Source organism: Vanellus vanellus, assembly GCF_965231255.1.
Source record: "Vanellus vanellus genome assembly, chromosome: 1".
NCBI lineage: Eukaryota > Metazoa > Chordata > Aves > Charadriiformes > Charadriidae > Vanellus > Vanellus vanellus.
The window spans coordinates 213,032,991-213,049,625 of NC_138905.1; the positions used below are offsets into that span (position 1 = coordinate 213,032,991).

At 42.1% G+C, this 16,635-nt stretch overlaps 1 protein-coding gene across 1 annotated transcript in view; it reads left to right on the forward strand.

The window, feature by feature from the left end:
* Positions 1-16,635, forward strand: part of NOX4 (NADPH oxidase 4) — a 112,004-nt gene that overhangs the window by 58,103 nt on the left and 37,266 nt on the right. The window contains exon 13 of the mRNA XM_082482344.1: positions 14,862-14,943. Within this exon, the coding sequence (XP_082338470.1) occupies positions 14,862-14,943 (82 nt within the window). The remainder of the gene's footprint in view (positions 1-14,861; positions 14,944-16,635) is intronic.

Here is a 16,635-nt window from a genome sequence, read left to right on the forward strand (position 1 = left end):
AACAACTGCATGCTAACATCAGCTCTGTATTGGACTACGAACCTTGTGGTCCCAATGCCTCAAAAAAGTGGATACCGCAGTGCAGAACAAAGATGGGGGGGTAAGTTCCTAATGAGAATGGAGTCATAGAATCATAGAATGGTTTAGGTTGGAAAGGACCTTGAAGATCATTGAGTTCCAACACCCCTGCCATAGGCAGGGACACCTCCCACTAGACCAGGTTGCCCAAGGCCACGTCCAGCCTGGCCTTGAACACCTCCAGGGATGGGGCCACAACCACCTCTCTGGGCAACCTGTGCCAGTGCCTCACCACCCTCACAGTGAAAAACTCCTTCCTAATGTTCAGTCTGAACCTGCCCTCTTCCAGTTTAAAGCCATTCCCCCTCGTCCTATCGCTACATGCCCGAGTAAAAAGTCCTTCCTCAGCTCTCCTGTGGGCCCCCTTTAGGGACTGGAAGGCCGCAATAAGATCTCCCTGGAGCCTTCTCTTCTCCAGGCTGAACAGCCCCAACTCTTTCAGCCTCTCTTCATAGGAGAGGTGCTCCAGCGCTCGGATTATCCTCGTGGCTCTCTTCTGGACACACTCCAGCAGGTCCATGTCCTTCTTCTGTTGGGGACTCCAGAGCTGGATGCAGTACTCCAGGTGGGGTCTCACGAGAGTGGAGTAGAGGGGCAGAATCACCTCCTTTGACCTGCTGGCCACACTTATTCTGATGCAGCCCAGGATATGGTTGGCCTTCTGGTCTGCGATCGCACACTGCTGTCTCATGTTGAGCTTCTCGTCAATCAGCACCCCCAGGTCCTTCTCCTCAGGGCTGCTCTCCAGCCATTCCCCGCTGAGGCTGTATTTGTGCTTGGGATTGCCCCAACCCAGTCAGACTGCCAGTGCCATACTATTTTTAATATAAAGGCATCCTGTTGTTAGTGTCAGTCCTCTAAGTCAATTTGTAATTAAGCGCCTTTTTTTTTTATTTTTTATCAGGCTTTAAAATTTCAAAAGGCGGTGAAGCAGAAATGCCTTAAATAATCTATAAAGTTTAACACACTGCAAGGTGAATCAAGTGCTCGTGCGTCTAAATTTTGAGTGACATTTGAAATGGCGGTTGCTACATGCTGAACGTGGCATTTCTTAACGAGACTAATTATCTCAGTATTAACTAAATGCTGGGAGGAGAAACTGTAAGAGGGGATCCATAGCCTGGAAATCACTCTCCCAAAGGTGAATGGGATTGCGGCTCTGCCCCTCTGGGTACGCGGGGTGGAGTGTGCCGTGAGGGCAATAACCGGCGCTTTGGTATGAAGCGCAGCAGCTGATGGGCAGGGTGCAGCCTGTATTTTGTTTCACTGACATTATAACCCACATTTCTGCAGCTCGGGCATGTTCTTCTTCCTCTTTTTCTCCTTTATTTAACACTCTTTTTGCTCAGAATGGGGATGAAGTGACAGAGCTTGTTTCAAAAAGGGTATCGCGATACTTCTTATTTAGCTAGTTTGTGACATTTGTAGCAGATTAGACCAAATTACACTATAATGAAATAATATTCCATGAGAAGCAAGTTTGTAGGGAGAAGTAATATCTTTTATTAGATCAGCTGAAACAGCTGGAAAAAACAGGTTGTCTTTCAGGCATGCAGGGCCTTCAGCAGGTTTGACAAAGGGGCAGCAGAGTCAAAGCAAAGAGCAGGGAATGAAATAACATTCCCTGTTACTTTTTAAAACATTGGTTTTTTTTCCCTTAAGAAATATGAGGGATAAAAATGCCTAGTAAATGAATAGGAGATGCACCTCCCCCCCTCCACCCTTTTTTTTTTTTTTTATAAAGTTGATTTACCTTTTCCGTGAGAAAGATTATTTGTTTCTCCGAAAATTCTTTTGGTCAGAAATACTGTCTGAACGCCAAAAATATCACTTGTAAGTGCTCTCCCCACTGCCTCTCAGGATTGGTATGCCTCCAGCTTGCTTTATCCTCTCTTGGCTGGGTTCCCATTTAGGGTATATTTGCTGTAATATGCCATGGTCTCACTCTTTCCTGGAGAGAGAACGCGCTTCCATCGTGGCAGGTACAGTCCGGCCGGCGACTCTAACTGGGAAAAGAGATGGGCATGTGAGAAAACTCCGCAGTGACTTGCATGAAGCCCTGCATTTTATTTGTATATACGTGCCCACACACGTCCCTCTGCTTTCAGTGTTTGGGTGGCTTTTTTACATTTTAATGTGTTGGGTTTTTTTCTCTTAAAATATCAATATCCGATCTAAAACCCATTTTGATTTGAAATGTTTGACCATCTATAGAGAGGTGAATTTGGACGATGCTTTATGCAAAGCATCACTGTGCTTTTAGTAATTTGAAGGGGCGCTGTTCTGTACATAGGAGCTGATTAACAGTGGATGACTGCTTGGATTTGTGGACTTACCTGAAACCAGAGAACTTTGTTATGCCGTAGTAAATACCATTATCATGAGTAAGAGAGAACGCTTCTCTGGTGGGGAGAGAGCCTGGAAGGTCTGTGAATCCAAATTAGGCGTATTTGTGTGAAAACATGTGTGTTGGATAAGGGGGGACTCAGTGGAGGGTGGCGTTTACACATTTTTCAGTGTTGAAGGGGGATTTTGGGGAGAAGAGGAGTTTCAGGGATTATTGGCTATTTTGAGTTTTGCTGAAATGGCTGCTGTGATGATTTTACTGTACCGTCAACGATAACTAGCACACCTACAGCCTCCGAGAAGCCTCCTCGTGTTATGTGGAATGGAAATAAATCAGTGGGCAGTTTGTGCTCTTTGTTGAGATAAGCAGTTTTAAGGACTATCTCTTCCCATAAATTTAACATATTCCCTTATTCATTAAGCACACCGTAAGTGCCATTTCCTCAAGGAAAATGCCAGAGACGCCCACGTGCGTTTTCAAAGCTGAAGCTGCGATGCTTTGCTGTGCTTTGCCAAGTGGCTGGTGCCAGCCTGACGGCTCAGGGCTTTCCCTCAAGGATTTCATTTACACCGTGTTAGCTGAGCATCTCTTGAGCTTAGCCGTGACTGGGTGGAAAAAGGCAAAATTTCTAATTAAAGGAAGACATTTTTGTAATTTCTGTTATTTGATGTTTGCATTTTTTTAATGGGTTGAGGAGATTATGCTAATTGTGCCCCATTACTAACAAGCATGGCAAACGGAATTTTCTCAGCGCAGTTTCCAAATAAAGCAGCATTTCATTAATCCAAAAATTTGTTTAGAAATAATATTTCTTTAAAAGTCTCCCATACTTCTCAACAAATATGTACCAGCATATGCCATTTCCGCATGAACAGGTTTTTATCATTTCTGTGCCATTTGATACTGCTGAATTTGTGATGGTACATCGTTGCACTGCTATATGCCAGGTCACGACTGGTATCTAAAATAATCAAAAGATAGATATCTAATGACAGCATATAGTTACAAGAATTGGCTTATTCGCTTTTTCAGAAAAGTACATGCCAAACTTTTTCCGTACAACGATGTGAGGAATTGTGTGATCTAAGTCACATTAAAACACTGGTTTTCTTTCTTCTAGTAAATAGTTATCAATGTAGTATTACATAGTAACGTTTTCAAGTTTTTCTTTCCCATTTGAGGCTGGGAATACTTTTTTTATTTTTACTTGAGTAGTAACAGACTTTCTGTCATGTAAAAACGTGTCTATTTAATATTTCATTGTGTTCATAGCATCATAATAGTTGAAAGATAGAGACGACAATCCAGTAGAAAATTCCACAAGATGTTTTAAGGAGAATCTACACATAAGCTAATGCTAAGTCAGCAAATATATGTATTTTTAAGAAATTATTAATTAAGAGTAAATGAAAAGTACCCAGACTAGTTTATATATAGTGGTTTATATTCAGGGAGTCGGCTGGCTTAAGTTCTCAGGAGTGACTTGTCTAGTTCAGATGTAAGAAGAAATAACAGAATTGCTCACAGCAGGGTGAAATTAAACCAAACTTTTGATACATTTCCTGATACACTTGGGTGCATTATATTTTATCACCTATCTAAAAAAAACCGAGAAAAACAATATCTAATGGCTCATTTCATTTGCCAGTCATTCAAATGATTTCCTGCTAAGGTTTTGATATTGCCCTTTGAGAGATGTTATAAGAAACGGAGCCTCAGATGTGATTAGATCTTTGGAAAAAAATGTGCATTTCTTCCCAATGGATCATCCCCAGTCGACTACCAAAATTTATATAGAAAATAGGATCCAGCTGAGCGCTGATCACTTTATCCTGTGTTATGCTTCAGCACAACTAGTGCTAGGAGTGCTTTTGGAGAAGAACTTGTATGTGTTCTCTGAAAGACACAGGCAGCAGAAAACACAGGAGAAATGATTTTTTTATATCTAAACGGAGCCCCTTAATACCCTATTTCTTCTTTTGTTTCTTGTCTGGAGCCTTATTACTGTTATTTCTAGCATTTTAGTTTAGCTAAGTGGTTGGCTGGCCAGGCGTTTCCATCCCGGGGGGTATAGCAGCGCTGTTTGGTCCAGGCACTGTCTCTGAGTATTCAGCGTATTTCAGCGTTCTGTCGGGCCCTCGGCACAGACCCTGACTACAACTCGGCGTCTTCCATGTAGGTATTCACACAGCTTAGCTGTGAGGAAGGAAAAGTTGTGCTTAATGACCTTACTAACGTGAGTTAAGCCTTGGTGATTAGCAACTTCATTCGCAGCTGCAGTTGGAGGGAAGAGGGCTGGGCAGTCTCACCGCTACCTTCCATGACAAGGCAGGGAGTGAGGGTGTCTTTAGGAGGGAACTCCCGTTCTCTTTTGCAAACTCTTTTTTCATTAGCACGTTTCCTTCCTCTCCCACCCCTGCCCCATCTAAGAGAAGCCAGCGTCTAACCTGCCCAGCGGGTCGGAAGCCCACGGCAGGGCAGGGTCTTGCCTGCGTGTTCGTCAGCCCTGGGGACAGTTGCCTCCTAACCTGCTGCGTCCCTCTCCTCAAACCAATGTGGGTTTGCAGTTTTATATCCAAAGGTGGCAATCAATGGAAAAAGCACAAAATATTGATGATTTCCCCCCCACACACACACACAAGCACACCTTCTGATTACATCAGTTAGTGACATTTAGGGTGACTTTTAAGAAAGGAGTTGGCACAAAGAACTGGAATGTACTTGGCAGTGAGGCCTTTATAGGGCATCCTTTGCTAGGCCAAAATCTGCTAGCGCTTCCCTCCTGTTCTGTTGTAATGGAGCAGGAGTGCTTTGTACGTTTTGGGCAGGCAAAGCATTTTGTGCATCACCCGTCCCCAAAATACAGTGGCTGAAGATAAAATATAATCTTATCGGCCTTAAGTCGCCCCTTATGTTGCATGGGGAGAGGTTCATTAGATCTTGAATCCAAGTCTCACGGCATGTGATTGATTGTTCCCTCCAGAATCTTTTGTCCTACCTGCTTTTACCTGTGAGGGGGTAAAGCAGACGGAGCCAGGCTCTTCTCAGTAGTGCCCCGTGACAGAACAAGAGGCAATCGGCACAAATTGAAATACAGGAAATTCTTTTTAAGTGTAAGAAAAAACTTTTCCTCTGGGAGGATGGTCAGGCACAGGAACAGGTTGCTCAGGGAGGTTGTGGAGCCTCTGTCCTTGGAGATACTCAAAACTCCACTGAACATGGATGGCCGCGAGCAACCTGGTCTTGGTGACCCTGCTCAGAGCAGGGGGATCGGACTAGATGATCTCCAGAGAGCCCTTCCACCCTCAGCTATTCTGTGATTCCTCAAAGTTATTATACAGTAATTTATTTGCATATTTGAGTGTAACAATTAAGCTGTGCCCGTGTTATGAAGAGCGTGAAATGATCTCACACTTATACTGTAAATTGAGACCAAATACCCACGAATGAGTTCCCAATGACTGGTAGTGTTTTTGTTATGATACAGAATTTTAGCGTTGGATAGGATTAACTCCATTATTTTGTGACTGCCATTTAAATATGTTTAATGAAAAGTTCTTGTAGCTTGTTCAGATATATAAAATATGTTACACTTACAAATGTATTTATAGACCTGGCTAAATATACCAATGCGTGTCTGCATGTGGGTACATACTGATGTTTGATATATTTGGTGACAAACTAATATACATGGCTGGAGATCATGTGACCCATCACAGCCCAAGAATAACACTTCGGAGTCATGATAATAATTTCCATGAAGACATCAGCTCAGTGCTCAGCAGCAATAAAGAGAAAAATTATTAGGAGAAGAGCAGAGAGTGAAGGAGAGGAGATCGCAGTGCAGCTGGGCATTTCTGTGGTGCTCCCAGGACTTGAACCCCCTGTACAGGTCTGGTCCTCATCTCTCAGCCAGGATACTGGACAGTGTTCAGAAAGGGATGACAATGATGATCAAAAGCATGGAAAGGCTTCCAAACACAGGACAAGTGAGCATGCAGGGACTCCTTAGCCTGGAAAAGAGATATAGCAGTGGTCTACAAAATCATGCATAACGGTGGAAGAGTGAGTGGGTAGGGCCCGACTGTTCATGGTTTCTGCCAGTATCAGAACTTTTGGCCATCAAATGCAGTCAATAAGATATTATTTCAGAGCATACATGAGATGATGGATCTTCATGTAGTGGGTGAGAGACACATGGAACTACTTGTCAGAGGGTGTGGGATTGATTAGGAGGTTTACATGGGGGACAAGACAAGTATGTTAAAGACAAGTCAAGGCATTTCTTAATGGACAAACCACTCAGGCTCAGGAGATCTCCTGAGGTAGAAACGGTTGGAGGCTTGGAAGGTGACAGCAAGATGAACTTGTCCCATGCTGATTCTTCCACAAGTGTCTGCAGATGAAGCAAGATCTTAGGGTAGGGGGCTCTTGGTGTGAATCAGTACAGCCTGACGAATTGTGCCTTTGCTGAGCTTTTTAGAGGCATACGCTCTGGAGCTTTGCAGTGCTGGAGTGGTAGAACTCAATGCTACAAAATTTTGCATAAAAATCATTTGCTTCAGAGCATGTATTTGTAGAGATATTTTTTTAAAGTTAAAGTTAACTTTTAGGATTGTTTCTAAACCCTGTTTTACCGTAGCACTTTGTAAGTGCTGAGCTCTGAAATGAACTCTACTGTCGTGACAGAAATAGTCTTCAGGTATAATGAGTCCCTCTGAGAAAAAAAGATTTCATGATCAAGACATTGGTTTTGAACTCCAGGGATCTAGCTAATCCCCAGCTCTGCCAGGGCATTGCTCTATTACCTGCAGAAGAATTTCTAACTCCGTATTGAGTGTCAAGACAGCTTAACTTCGGTGTTGCATCCGCTTCTCTTCACTGGCTGGCTGAGCATCCCGAATCTGGCAGCATAGCTAATAGGCAGTCTGGGTCACTCACCCCTGTCTTGTCTTGTCAAGTTAGACATCCAAGATGCAGTCTAAATATGGTCCGCACCATCTCTCTTCCCTGTTTGGAAACAAAGCTTTTTATTTTCTTTCCATCACTCATCTTTCAATCTTTTAAGGTCCTTTGGACAAGAACTGCCTTTTATGCTGTTTCTTCGTTGGTTGATATATGGGTATATAGACATAAATCATACAATCATAGAATGGTTTAGGTTGGAAAGGACCTTGAAGATCATCAAGTTCCAACCCCCCTGCCATAGGCAGGGACACCTCCCGCTAGACCAGGTTGCCCAAGGCCACCTCCAGCCTGGCCTTGAACACCTCCAGGGATGGGGCCTCAACCACCTCTCTGGGCAACTTGTGCCAGTGCCTCACCACCCTCACAGTGAAAAACTTCTTCCGAATGTTCAATCTGAACCTGCCCTCTTCCAGTTTAAAGCCATTCCCCTTCGTCTTACCGCTACATGCCCTAAATCATGCAGCATGTGTGGTTATAGTGTAAATGAGGGAGGTCTAGTCAGAAATAAATCTGTCCAAGCTAATTTTGACATAGTAGGTGTGACATTTTAAAGCCGTAAGAAAGCACCTAGAGTTCCAGCAGGGAAAGGATGTGCTGATGCCAGAATCAGGGAGGGAGAATGATTTCCAGCTGGTAAGCACACAGTTAGAGAAAGAGGATGAGCTGATTACTTTTGATGGAGCAAATGCAGGTTAAGAGGGAAAGCAGGGTGTACAGAGACTTTCTTGAAGAAAGGAGAACTATTCTGCAAGTCCAGAATGACTGCAAGGTGCACTGCTGACCTGTGTAGCTGATTTTCTTGTTTTTTCCCTCTGCTTAAATAAACTAAAATCCTGCAGAAGAAAATGTTAAAGAGAAGGGTGATCGCTCTTTATTCACCTGCCTTAGAAAAAGAAGACACCAGTTGCCTTTCTGTAAAAGCTTCTATATTTTCCTTGGAAAAATATAAACAACACGGATTTTTTTATATAATTTTTAACTTTCTGGGTTTTACTAGCTTTCTTTTTTTTTTTTTTTTTTAGCAGCTCTGTAAATACTGGGCTCTAATTAGTCTTTCAGGTGACTGATCGGGAGGGAAGGAAATGTGGGTGAAAAAAACAGGAGAATTAAACTCCATGAGGTGTAATGGACTGAGAATCATGGAAGTTCACGCTAGTCAAAGAGCCTGTCTCTTTGTATCAGCAAAATATGTGTGTTTTAGGGGAATTCCAAGGCTCATGATATAATCATGTTGGAACCTTTAGCTCATCAACATTACCTCATCATTGTTTTCTTTCCTCCCCTTTTAATCTGATGGAGGATATTTGTAGCACAAACTCTTCAAGAGGGGAGAAGTGGCACTTCCTTAACTTCAGAAACTTTGGCCATTAAGATGACACAGGTCAAACTGAAATATCAGACATTTCATTTTTATTCCATCTTGCTGCTGATCATAACTTTATAGCCCTTAACTGGCAAAGACGTCTCCCTAAATGCCTTTTCTTTTTCAAAGGCACTGAGGAAGTACTTACGACAGCATTTCCAAATTTACAGAGCTTGAAAATAAGGCAGATTAGTGGGTCTCAAATCCTTTTAAATGCTGTTGGCTATTTTAAGAAAGCTGAGTTATTTTTTTATTTTATTTTTTTTTAATTATTGCAAGTTGTTGAGGAGCTATTCATGATATGGGAGGTGCTCCAGACCAGTCTGAATTTTGTGTAAAACCAGGCAGGTTTTTTTAGTTTGAAATTGCAGGGCTTGCGAGTGTCCATATAGTGAAAGATGGAACTGAGATTTGTGTCTCAGTAAACGCAAAAGCGCTACAGATAATTAGAGAAACACGACTGCAAGATATCCAAGGGTATGAGTGTGTCATGTAGACGTTTTGTTAGACATCTAGGCTTCTGGACCACAGTGTTCTTAAAAAATCCTTATCCCAAAAAAGCAATTGCCATCAGTCTTAGGGTGTTCTTTATTGAGTTCCTTGCATGCAATTCAACCTGTTTTTTTATTAGAGGTTCAGAGTGATCTGAAGCTGGTGGGTAAAACATCGTTGTGATAAACAAAACAGTGATATCTCAAACTTCAGTTACGTACTGCTATGGCCTCATAGGTAGAGACCATCAAACTCTGGAATTCATTTTTTCAAGACCCTTGGAATTCAGCAGAGTGGCTTTGCTGTTATTTTCTGTAAAATGTTCTGTAACAAGAAGGAGCAATGAAAGAAGAACCAAAAGACCTGACTTTTAAAGTCAAACCTGACACAACTGCAGTGTGTCACTTTTGACATCATCTTTGAAGTGCCAAAGCAGTAAGAGCTTCAGGGGTGTGACAGCTTCAAGAAACAAGGCCAGTGCTCCCTGTGCCATAGCATCAGTCTACAGAATGTGAATAATATTAATAATGTGTTTTAATTCACAGCGACCTTCTATGCAAATTATATGTCTTTGCTTTGAGAGTCCCAGAAATAAAAATATTATAATAAAATTTCCCTCTGTCTCTCTTTCCACCTCCCTAATACTGTATCCTGGAGAAAAGGGAACTTAACTGTGTAATCAGTTTAAATGGGCTTCAGAGTATGCACCCATTCTTACTCACGTTTTTCTGGCATTACCATTTATTCACCATACTGAGCACAACCCAATTCTTGCTTGAGAACAAAAATGACACGCATCTAAATATTTCAAAGGGAACGCATCCTTCTGTCCTTGTAAATTGGTAACTGATTTGTCAGAACAGGTATTATAAAGCTGTTGGTGGGCGTTTATACTGAGATTCCGGTAGTTGACTTGTGAATATGTTAAGCTGGGAGGGGGAAGGAAGAACAAATGGTGAAAAAGAGGGAAGATGTGAGACAGGGAAGAGAGGTTTATGTAAGAGGACAGATTAAGTTTCTAAAGCTATCCATGACAAACTTTCTTTTCTTCTTTGTAGTCTACAACTTTCTTGATTTAGGAGGACAGGGAATGACATTGTGTTATTCCATCCAGCCCCTAGTCATCCCAGGTAACTTTGCTACACTTAGCTAAACATATATGACCTCCGTGAGACTGCCTAAGTTTAAGTGAGGACTTCTCAACGATCAAGGATTTGGAAGGAACTGTATGCTCAAAATGAAAACCAGGAGGAAATGGAGACACTCAGCATGTTGAAAAGATAAGTTGGAGCATAAGACTTGACTGTGCAACCATTCTTGATGTCCGTGAGGATTTTGACCTGTGGTTAAACTTATGGGAGAGTCAGTGAGACGATGTCTGCAGTGTCACACTCAGCAGAGTGACAAAACAATCAATCACACAGAATCACAGAATAGTCAGGGTTGGAAGGGACCTCTGGAGATCATCTAGTCCAACCCCCCCACCAGAGCAGGTTCTGCTACAGCAGTTGCACAGGACGGCGTCCAGGCAGGTTTTGAATGTCTCCAGAGTGGGAGACTCCACCACCTCCCTGGGCAGCCTGTGCCAGTGCTGTTCCAATGGCATAATTGATCTCAGAACAATGTAAAAAATCATTAGGAAACTAGCTAGTACAGACAAACTGATGCAAATTGCATGCATTGAATGAGAGAGAAGATAATACCAGATTTTTCAGAAGCAAGTGTTTTAAAACTTGGTTTAGTAAATGTCACTTATGTTTGGTTAACAAACCAGACCAACACCTAGACAAAAAGCATCACATTTTAGGTACTAAACTGTAGGAAGTGATGGAAAAGATTCATTTTTGGGAGATGTGTCTCTAAAATGATCTGAGTAATAAGATTGCCTGTGACTTGGTTTGGTTCTATTGGTCAGCTAGTGATTGCAGATCAAAATAATGTAAAATGCTCTAATTGGTTTCATCAGTTGTCAAGTCTTTCATCTGTTGTTGTAGCATGGATTTGAAGGAAAATCTTAGTTTTTTGAAAAATCCCAACCCCCAACCCCCCAGTCCTTGGAAGGTATCATTGTGATTTTTTCTTGCAAATAAAAATTACTAGGGCACGTAGTGATAGGAGGAGGGGGAATGGCTTTAAACTGGAAGAGGACAGGTTCAGATTGAATGTTAGGAAGAAGTTTTTCACTGTGAGGGTGGTGAGGCACTGGCACAGGTTGCCCAGAGAGGTTGTTGAGGCCCCATCCCTGGAGGTGTTCGAGGCCAGGCTGGAGGTGGCCTTGGGCAACCTGGTCTAGTGGGAGGTGTCCCTGCCTATGGCAGGGGGGTTGGAACTCGATGATCTTCAAGGTCCTTTCCAACCTAAGCCATTCTATGAAAAGTCTTCTCCTGTCAGGCTTTAGGTTTCTGATGTATACTTTTGTAAGAGCACCAAAAGTGCCTATGTTCTGTCAGTAGCTGCCAAAGCTCTCATCACCTCCCTCATCACCTTGCTGGATAGTCCTTAAAGGCAACAGTGTCGTTGGCACCAATGTGACTTTTCTGCTGTGCATACGTATGTGTAATATGAGAAAATCATAGACCTGAAGGGTGAATCATGTACATAATGGTCCTATGGGACAAATTAATCCTAAAGGCTTCTGTCCAGTGTGCCATTTCTCTTAAGAGGATTTACAGGACGTGGAGGCTCCGTGTGCTGGAGGAAGCTGTGGGATGTATGTGAGATGAGGTGGAACGCTACCCTATAGTGTAAGTGTTGCCATGGAAAAATGAGTAAAGTCATATGGTGAAAAGAAAATACATCTGCCTGGGAAATTTGCCATAGCGTGGGGGAAAAAAAAAAAAATAAAGTTGACTTTAAAACAAGATCCAGTAGGGAAGCTGTTTAGGCCAATTTCAGATGCCATAACTTGGCTGCTTTCACTCCAGCCCTGGCCAGCCCTGTCACATTACTATTCAAAATATTTTCAAGATTGCGGCTTGTTGGATTGAGTCCTGGAGTGCAGCCAGGTGGCCTGGATCAACGGGAAAGGGCAGCAGCACAAGAAAAAGTCACGGAGCAGGGGTTAAAGATGGAATATGGCTGTCTGCCTGGGGCCTGGAGCGGGCCATATCTGCGACCTCCCTGAGATGTGTTTTGTCTTTCCAAGAGAGTCGCGGGCCCTTTGCAAGGTCTGCCAAACCAGCCTCACTCACTTACATGTAATGTGGTCTTGTGCGGCGTTAAACTGAAGAAGAGCATGTCTGCCCATGCTTTGCATGGCTGTTGCACCTGGTTATAGACCCTAAAAAATAAATAAATCAGACCACCCCGAAGACAAATCCTTAACCATGGTGGCTTGCACCATGTTCTGGAAGTCAAAACCTTCAAGGCATGGAAGGAAGTGCTATTGTTCAGTGTTTGCCACTGAAAACTTCCTCTCAGTCCTCCAGCAGGCACACACAAAGGCTGTTGTTGTTCATACAAAGTCTTTTTATAAAGGATTCCAGTAGCTTCAGTTGTGCTGGGAGATTCCCGAGGTAGGGGTGGAAGTTAACGTGCTCGCTCTGACACATATACAGTTGGATATTTTGCACCAGTGAAAGCTTCCTGAAGCCTTTCAGTTCTTGTCCAGTGGCTTTTGAAGATCATATGATATGATATCATATCATATCATCTTCAAGAATGACAGGGGTGCCCACGTACAGCATATTGCCATGTACCAGAGGACTGCAAAAAAACCCCATCTTCCTAAAAATTCAACAAGAGCTCAAGAAGTAGCTGTAATGGCAAGCTTTTTGTCAAGACAATGAGCAGGCTGTTCCCTGAAAGTTGCTCATTGAGTTTCACTCCTGTCTTTACAGTACTGCATTTATTGTTACTGGCCACATCCAGTCTCTGTCCTGGTTAGGTACAGGGAAAGCTAAGCTACATTTTGAAGATGTGGTAAGAATTTTGGAGATACAAGTGCTTATTTCTTTCAAAATCGAATCTGAAGAAGTGTAGAAATAAAGGAACAAAGATATTAAGAATCAGCCCTTGCTCCTTCACTGGCAGATCCTGGTGTCGTATCCGAGATGTTTGCAATACATCTTAGCCAGCTGGTGAAAGACCATCTGAGACAACTGACCTTTACAACTGAGCTCTTATGAAGAGAGTTTTTCTTCTGAATTTATTATGCTTTTTTCGAAGTATTATAACTTTATAAAGTATGGGTTTGGTTGTTTGTTTTTTTTTTTTTTTTCCGTTTTAGAGGCTAGATAGCAGAATTGTATCCAAATTAATTTGAGTTTAGTTCTGATGACATAACAGTACATAAAACTGAGTGTTAAGAAGGCCATCGTATACTAACCTGTATGAAAGCTGCTATGGTTCCTTTTCGGATCTGGGAGATTCAGATTTTTTCTCCACTGATTTTCTCTCCTTTGGTTTCCTTATCTTGTAAATTTCATGTTAGAGGATATTTGGAGATATATAGGGATATAAGGGGAGGAAGGACTACGCTTATCCTCAGGTTCAGTTTCCAGAATGAAAAACGTACATGGAAAAGATAGCCAGTTTAGAGAAACGCGTAGTACAGCCGCTACACACAACACAGGCTACTGTGGTTTAGCAAATGAAGGATATAACCCGTAGCTGAAAATGTCAAGCCACAGTTATAAGGTATTGCAGGAAAAGTAGGAGATGAGAAGGTGGGAAGGGCGTCACCAGTGTCCTAGGTTTCTGTGCCACCGGAGGACTGGTTAATTAAAAGTTGCAGGTGATGGAAAGAAAGAAGGAAACACAACATGTCCCATGCTATGGAGAGCTACAGGGTGGGCTAAGGGGATTTGACCTGCATGGGAAATTTCCTTCTATCCCCGAATCAGGGTATCAAGGGAATTTTGAGGAGGTTCCCATCTTCTAGGAACTGAGAAATTCATGCTCATAAAAGCTCCTACAGATGCTGCTTACATATTGCATCTAACCACCTCTAGAGAAGGGCATGAGAGAAAAGCAGCTGCACAAACCACAACCGCCCCTTCACTTGGTGGTCACAAAGCTAAGTTGCAAAAACCTTACCTACTGCAGATGATCCTGTAATGCAGTTTTCATAATATGTAGTAGTGAACAAAAGCAATCCGGTCTTCCAACCAGCCTTGAAAATACCAATGAATCAGTTACCCAAGGACTTTTACTGCAATTTAATTTAGATTAATTAACTAACCTATCTTTCTTTAGACTACTGTGATCCTTGAGTGGCTGGTGAATTCTTAGTTGCTCCTCCTTTCTGCTTAGACTAAGCTCTTCAAGGCAGGGACTGTCTACGGGTGTCTGTGTATGATATCTAGAAGACCTCAGAAACTTGTAAGCACTACAAGAATTCGATATTGGATCAAAAAATTAACATTTTAAAATATTATTAGAAGGGTTTACAGGAAATAGTAATTTCTAGTCTTAGCAGCAGTTTTCGTAGATTTTATTCCCTATACACTTAGCTTTGTCCGCTGGTAAATATTGCTGGAGAAGAGAATTCACTGATATTACTGCTTACTTACTTGTGGCCTGAACTTACAATGCAGAGTCACAGTCTGGGTTTGTTGGGTTTTTTTTTGTTTTTTTTTTCCTTTTCTTCTTTTTTTTTCTTTGTCCTGACAGAAAGATTTCGGGATTTACTGCTTCTACACTCAAATCAAGATACAGAGATTCTGCCCATCTTTCAGCAGAGGCGCTATCCCAAGTAAGTAAGATTGTCTTCTTGGGAGAAATAAAATCTTTATCTATTTGCGGCGAGGGCGAGTGAAGCATTTATAGCACTGTACATGTTTTTGGTGTCAAGTCCTAAGGCACACTTACACTGAGCTTTGCGGTCCTTCAGCGGTGTCAGGGAGAAGCAGACGAATTTTGCCGGCATGCCCAGCTGGCAGCGGGGAGGTGGTGGTGGAGTGCAGACATTAAGTTGCCTGGATCAGTGTCTGGTGGAGCTTTGTTTCACTTGACACGGTGTTGACACAGGCAGATGTTTTGTCAAGCTAATCCCCACTCTTGTCTTGTGGGATTCCGTCATTTATGGTGACAGATTCCCTTGGATTTTGACAGGCTCCCCTCTGGAAGCCTGCAAGCACTAAAAAACATGGGTTTTTTTCTGCCCTTTTTTAGGGATCTATGTATAGGCAAACCAAAAGAGTAGTGTTATGTGTTCAGGAGGTCTTGCATGTATTGAGTATCCTGCACAAAAACTCTTCTTCTCCCAAATGAATTACCTGAATGAAGCAATAAAAATGGTCCTTGTTATTATATTGGTTAAAAGAAACAGTCACTTTCAGCTAATTCCTGATAAGAGGCAGTGAAGGGGAAAGAAGAAGAAGAAACAGTCCTCACGTTAACCATGACCAGAGCGAGCAATGAAAAGAGACTCGTGCAGGATAGACAGAGGGAGGAGAGGGAAGAAAGAATGTGTGGAGCCAATCCAGCAATGATGATGGAAATAAACAAAGTTACATATTTTAGTTATTATCATTAGCAGGTTCCTGAAATATGAAAGAAGCCAGTGGAGCGAAGTGTTAAATACAGGTCTTAAAATCCAGTAATGCAATATTTTTTTTTAAGACCAGGCAACGAATAGAGGGGCTGAGTGCTGAAAACGAGTCACCTCCTCGCTGTGAATACTTGAAAATAAAAGCACTCAAGGGTGAAATCCTGATTCTGAAAATGGTGAAATTTTGCAGACTTCAAGGGAGACAGGATTTTATCCCCCCGAATTTATTGTTTGCATTATCCGTTATCACTGTTTTATTGGAATACTGTGGTGGTACAATATATGAAACTGCGGGAGGCACCTTATGTGGATGGACTGGTCTACTTGTTTCACTAGGACATCCATGAATTATTACTTTTCTTCTCACCCTTTGGAGCACTGGAACAGTTATTTTTCCGTGGCAGTAGAATACTTTGCTTGCCTTAGTTGTTTTCACTTGTGGTAAGGACACTGTCAGAGTAGTCTGAGAAACCAGTTTATTATCCTTCCTCAAAGACCAGACTTACCTCTATACAAATCATTCCTAAGGTGTCTGACTTTCCATTTCCTTATATTCAATTTATTGTTAGAATTCATGGACAGCACAGTCTATGAGCAATATTATACATTGTCAGATTCATGGGTGAATGAGTGCCTATTGTCTTCTGTTCAATGGATGCTTCAGCTCTTTGAAGATTGTACGACAAATAGTTTGTAGTATGGACCTCTATTGCTATTTGAAGTTATAGTGGCTTTGCATCACAAAATGATACATGTTTTCAGCCACTTTACTCGGCAAGATTGACTGATTCCTCTAATATACAAAATCAGCCAAACTTTAGCACTGAACTGAAAGAGAAGTTTGCATATGTTCTTAAAAACAATAGATTTCTGTTTATAACATCATTAATTGGT